Source organism: Amblyomma mixtum, chromosome 10, assembly GCF_055824585.1.
Source record: "Amblyomma mixtum isolate Tamu chromosome 10, ASM5582458v1, whole genome shotgun sequence".
In the NCBI taxonomy this organism is placed as follows: Eukaryota; Metazoa; Arthropoda; class Arachnida; order Ixodida; family Ixodidae; genus Amblyomma; species Amblyomma mixtum.
In genome coordinates, this window is record NC_143021.1 from 147,398,676 (window position 1) to 147,404,675 (window position 6,000).

The 6,000-nt window shown below is 49.2% G+C and overlaps 1 protein-coding gene across 2 annotated transcripts in view; it reads left to right on the top strand.

Moving 5' to 3' along the window:
• The window catches only part of LOC149327250 (uncharacterized), a 65,641-nt gene extending 62,798 nt beyond the window's left edge, over positions 1-2,843 (top strand). For both annotated transcript variants that reach the window (XM_089562908.1, XM_089562909.1), the window contains 2 exons: positions 688-923; positions 2,459-2,843. In XM_089562908.1, the coding sequence (XP_089419034.1) occupies positions 688-740 (53 nt within the window). In that variant the 3' untranslated portion in view covers positions 741-923; positions 2,459-2,843. The remainder of the gene's footprint in view (positions 1-687; positions 924-2,458) is intronic.
• Positions 2,844-6,000: the final 3,157 nt, after the last annotated feature.

Consider the following 6,000-nt stretch of genomic DNA (forward strand, 5'->3'; position numbering starts at 1 on the left):
CCCCGGAGTCAGCGTTTTGGCAAAAGCAGGCGGTCAAACTGCCACCTAGGTCAAGTGACCTTGTGAAGTCGTAAAAACCGGCCAGTCGTGATAGGTGGATGTTAATTAAGGATTGGTCCCTTGAGCCTGCTCGGCAACAGCACCCTTGGTCTAATTAGCCGCACCGGTGGCTGTGTTTCAAACAGCTACCTTTGACAGCCTGAAACAGGCACCTGTGTTTGAAGCAGTATTTTCGAGGGAGGGATCTCTAATGACAGCGCATTGTGCTCTTTATGGTATGTTAAGCGTCATGTGAAGGTGAAAGAGAGAACTCAATCCAGGTATGAGTAGCGACACTCAAGGAGGTCCCCAGTCCGCTGTTTTAGCCTATTAACGACGTCGCACCATACCCTTAAGGAGGAGCGTAAGCGCGCACTTAAGTTTTTTTTTTTTTTTGATGCATCAGCTTGTGGGCTCGATAGGGTGTAAGAACGGGGATAAATAATGGAGGTTCTCGTGTCTTTAGATAAGCTAATGACATAAGCAGTGGAGAAGAGTCAAATGTCAATCTATCTCTTCAGTACACTCGGGCGGACGTTGAACATTGTGAAATCGATCAGCGTTCGTAGTGCAGCCAGCACTGTAGGACGCATGAAGTGAGCGTTAGAAATACCCAGCAGTCGCTGTGGCGTCTTCTGTCGCTGGCAGGCAGGAGCCGCAGTTGGAGAGCAGCTGCAGCCAGCAGTGGCACCAGCGGGTGACTGCGGCCCTGTGCGTGGCCGGCGTGGCGCTGTCCTTCGTCATCCTCGCCCTGGGGCTGATATTCGGCGGGGGACTGCGCCGAGCCAGGGGGTCTCAGTGGAAGCACACGGAGGTCACAACAGCCGCGGTCGCCAACGAGACGTCCGCTGCCACGCCGCATCCCAGGATGGACTTGTCTCGACGTTAGAGCACCTTACTTATATTTTGATTACACGGCTATTTCTCCCTTATATGAAAACTCTGGCCTTGGTGCGCTTTTGTTTAAGAATGGCGCCCAGGTGGGATAGGGCCATTTGGGTCCCTGCCCAACGTGTACTTCCTAGTGGCCGTTTCAGACAACTTGCCTTGTGTGTTGATGAGATTCATGTCAGCGGCTCAATAGGTTATTCTCTTTGGATTCTAAAACCCCAATGGCTCTCATTTCAATCCTGCGCGAACTGGAAAGCGTGAACTAATAATTTCAAGCTATTAATATCAAAAGAATAAATCAATAAGAAGGGTAGCGGCACATATGGTCAGGTGTTGTTTTTGAATGTCGAAACAGGCATAGGAGAAAGCGAGAAGCAGAACCCTGGACTTTCGGGGGAGAATGAAGCGGCTTCACACGGCAATGAACTGACATGTAGAAGAAGATGCGATTGCAATAATGCGGCGGTAGCGGTACCACAATAAACAGTGCAAGTTGTTCGTGAGCAGTTCACGCGGCTTTAACAGTTTGATTTTTGCACTCCAGTTGACTATCAGGCAGCAGTCACAGAAATGAAGAAACGGTGAATTTAGAATGCACTGGACAGTAGTTTTTACACCACTGTTTTGATCATGATAGATAATTTCCATTGAGAGGTAGCGTTCTAGCTAACAGTCTGCGTTTACTGGAGCCTCCCAATCACATATGCACTCGCAAACTGATCTACGCAGCAACCTTATCCCGCTCTAGTTCGGTGAGGCCGGCAGCGTGCCACAGTAACAAGTTCAAACAGCGCTTGCCTCCGCAATAGTATTTTGAGAAGGCTTTGGGCATTTCCAGTCACCTATTCCATTCATTTTTCTGTCATTTTTTGCTCATGGCACTCTAAAAGCGATACCTAGGTAAATGAATTTTCAAGGACTACATCAGAACTGCGCACTAGTAGCCGGCATATGTTGCATTTTCGACCGTCACTGGAGAAAATGTGTAGGGGTTGCCGGGGTTACTTACAGCACATGCATTGTCTATACACTCCAATAGATTTTCTCTGTTTTCATCATTTCTCGAGGATTCTTCCTTATAAGGAAATATTTTTTGAACCAAGACTTTTCGTGCCAATAAATAATGAACGGGTCTTCGATTTGTTTCAAATTCGGGGTTGGAACTTAATATTTAAGTGTGGGCCGTGTATTGCTTGGCAAGACAAAAGGATGCGACTGTCACCTTTTATATATATAAACCAAAATGAAACGCAGCCAAGGCTACTAGCGTACATCCTGACATCAGGAATGTTCAGCGTTCAATGTTCAAACAAAGCCGAAGAGTTCTAGCTGTATTTATAACTTCTGAAACCACAGAATTTTCAATAATTTAAAGGGCATCTAGTGTTAAGTCCCAGTCACGAAACAAGGCATACAAGTCGCCTTAAACATTGCTTGGCGATTTGGATGAAAACAGTTTTGTAGCAAACTATATTTGTTTCATTCATTGTTATTGACTGCTGCTTGTTTGTCACGCTTATGCTTCCAGATTGATTAGTTTCCCGCAACATGAATGAAGACAGTAATGTGGTAAGAAAAGCACCTGGTGACACAGGAACAATTAAGTCGAAAGAAGGCGACTTCTGCTTCTTTCCTGAAATGAATATTTCTCTCGAGCAAAATAAACATACAAATTATCCTCTGTTCATCTGGAAACAAAATTATTCGCTTGATAACTTCAAATGTGGCGCGTATATGTTCAGATGAAAACAATAAGCAATCTAAGAATAGAATAGTGGCATGAAAATAAATTAGAAAGATCTAGCACGAAGATATTTTGTCTGAGGAGCCAATGGTCTGATAATACCATTATTTCAGCATGCCCTCAGTAGTAGCGGTTGCCTCTTCTGCCGTGGCGAAGCCAACGGATCACAAAAGTCGATCTCATTCAATGCTTCGGTAGCAAAGTTTTGCAAGAAAGCTTATGGCCTTCTAGAAATCTGAGCCTAAAAACCCGCCAAGAATAACGATTCTTTGGCATATGAAGTAGACAGAGGAGATACTAAAGGAGGTATATGCGCAAAAAAGACTTTAAAACACTGAGTGTGGCAAACTTTATATCCGCAGAAATGGAACTAAATATGTCAACAAACACACTAACGTTACCGTGACCACAATATGCAAGAGAACGAAGTACAGCATCGATTGGAGGATTGGATGAAACAATTCGAAATGTTCTAGATGTACAAGGCTTGTTCTATGGAAAAATAAAAGGTGTTCTTACAAGTGAGCTTGATGCTTATTACACGGTACACGTTACGGGACGAGCACAACCATCTAGGCCCCGCCCTAGATGTACGCTGCGGGCTAGGAGCGTGGTGCTCACCTTTTGCGCCTAGCATATCGCTAGACGCTTACAGAAGTCCCGCCGCCTTCACATTTATAGGGCTCGACGTCCTACGAGAGAGGCTTATCGGCTGCCGTCCGCCCCTTCACGATGTTAGGTTGCGGTCTGAAGGAAGGCAGTCGTCCCTGCACCGTTTTCGTTGGTGGTTCCTCGGCGTTGCCAGCGGCCTGCTTATCCGCCCCGTCACCGGCGTCCGCGTGCGGGTAAATTCGGCGCACTGCCAGCGCTCGTCGACCGACCGCCATTTTCTGCAGTGGTGTCACAGCCGCCGTTGGCTCTGTCGTACTTGTCCTTTGAACGGCCGCGTCCACGCCCACAGGCGCCTCCAAAACAGCGAAGTCCTCACCCGCCTCCTTTCCCGTGGACGTCGAAGTTGTCTTGCAGAGGGCCACCGCAAAGCTTTGAAGACCGAACCTACTGGCGAGCAGGTGGCATCCTCTACAGAGAAAATATATTTGGCATCGCGCAGGCCAAGGACGCATGCAAAAGGACCATTGCTATGGTACCCGGCAAACTGAGAGAAGACACCTCGGCAGCACCTGTTGGTCATATTTTTACCATATCTCGTTTTATGCTACCATGGGTGTGTAGTCTTCCACCAGAAAAAGGAAACACCATTAGGAAGAGTATCAGTCTGATAGTCGCTATCACTCCACTGCTAATCAAGGCGTGTCCGCATAAGTTTCGGACGTTGGTGAACTGTGACCTTGCTGTTAAAGGTAATAGAGAGATGCCTTAGTAACCTGTGATGTGCTTTTGACATTGCCTTGGCGAGTACATCAAGGGACAAACTGCCAGGAAAGCAAGACCTTTGAAGAATATTTTTCTCCATGCTCTTCCAACCCATGACTGCTACGACAATATCTAAAATTGATCTGTCCTAAAATAACAATTTTAAAATGCAGTCATGGCCCTGTTGTTTTGACGCCCGTCTCGGCTGCGGGCACCCACCGGTCAAAATGAGCACAAGGGTCCTCCGGCCTGGCGCCCGGCTTTCTTTAGGTGTGTACGTTTGGGAGAAGCTCCGTGAACCGCGCTGCTCCCATCGCGGGCTCAGCCCAGTTTTCAACGACCTTCGCAGCCTTGCTGAAGGTGTGGCACCCTTCGGCCAACGCGGCTCGAACATGGTTCGAGCGCACGCCCCAGAGCAACGGCCTCTCCTCATACGCGAGGACAAAGCAGCCCTTCCACGCGGAAAAACTCTCTCTCTGCGTCTATCACTCGCACTTATCCACTGACTCAGAGCAGCAGATTCAGCAGAAGGTTGCCTGTTGGAATCACGTCCGGGTCACCAATTTGTGGCGTATGAGAACGAGGCAGACATCATTGCCCGGTGTCCACAAATATATATTTTAAGGTCCACTTCGCCAGGCGAAAAAGCAGACTGTGTGCCATATCTGATGATGATGATGTCCTCAGACTTAATGACACATACCCACTTCGGATGATATATATTGCTACGACGAAGAGGAAGTGGAAGTCGAAGTGGTCTCTCGCGTGAAAGGGTCGCACGAAGAAGAGGTTGCTGGTGCTTCCTGCTGGCGTTGGTGCTTCCTGATGCTCGCCGCTAGGAACTATTCACCGATTGCTTGTAAATAAATGTCAATAGTATTTCCCCGTAACATCTTGGTGGAGGTGCGGCAAGACGGAACTACGCAGCGGACGCTACCTTCCACCCCCGACGTACCTTTCACGCCGCCGCTACCTTCCACGGCTTACAATGACGGAAGCCGCTCCTCCAGATTCGGCAGCATCAGTGTCCTCGGTGGTCCTCACTCACCCTCGGGATCCTGGGCCCTTCTCTGGGGACGACGACGCTGACGTTGAGACCTGGCTTCGCAAGTATGAACGGTGCAGCGCTAACAACCGGTGGGACCAAACTTTCATGCTTGCGAACGTGGTTTTTTACCTTAAGGGCACGGCGCTGAAATGGTATGATAGTAACGAAGAGACATTAACCAGTTGGGATGACTGTAAGCAGAAACTTATTGACCTTTTCGGCAAACCACTCGGCCGGCAGCTTGCCGCTAAAAGAGATCTTGCCAGTCGCGCCCAGTCATCCACGGAGTCCTACGTGTCCTATATTCAGGATGTGTTGACTTTGTGCTACACGGTCGATAAGGCGATGAGCGAGGCTGACAAAGTCGGACATGTGCTGAAGGGCATTGCAGACGATGCCTTCAATCTGCTCGTTTATAAGAACTGCGACAAGATTGCAGACATCGTTAAAGAATGCCGCCGCTTCGAGGACGCCAAAAGCCGACGGATCACCCAGCATATCGCACGCCTGCCCAACACGGCTGCGTCTTCGTCCTGCCAAGATCTTTGCCCACGGAACCAGCCGACCTCACCAGAGAACGTGACCCGTATCGTACGCCGTGAGCTTGAAGCCATTGCTCCGGCCTCCTTAGCAACACCTGCAGCCAACCAGCCCCTGCCCCTTCCACTTATTCAAGCCGTCGTGCGCCAAGAAATTGCTAACTTGGGTTTGACCTCTGTCGCCGCTCTTCATACCTCCCAAGTGCCCGAAGTCCCTCCACTATACCCTGTCCGGCCTGTTTACGCCGCTCCTCGACAGCGCAACCTCTCCGAGTGGCGTACGCCCGACGACAGGCCTATCTGTTTCAACTGTTCCCGTGTCGGCCACATCGCCCGTCATTGCCGTAGTCGATGGTACTCCTCCC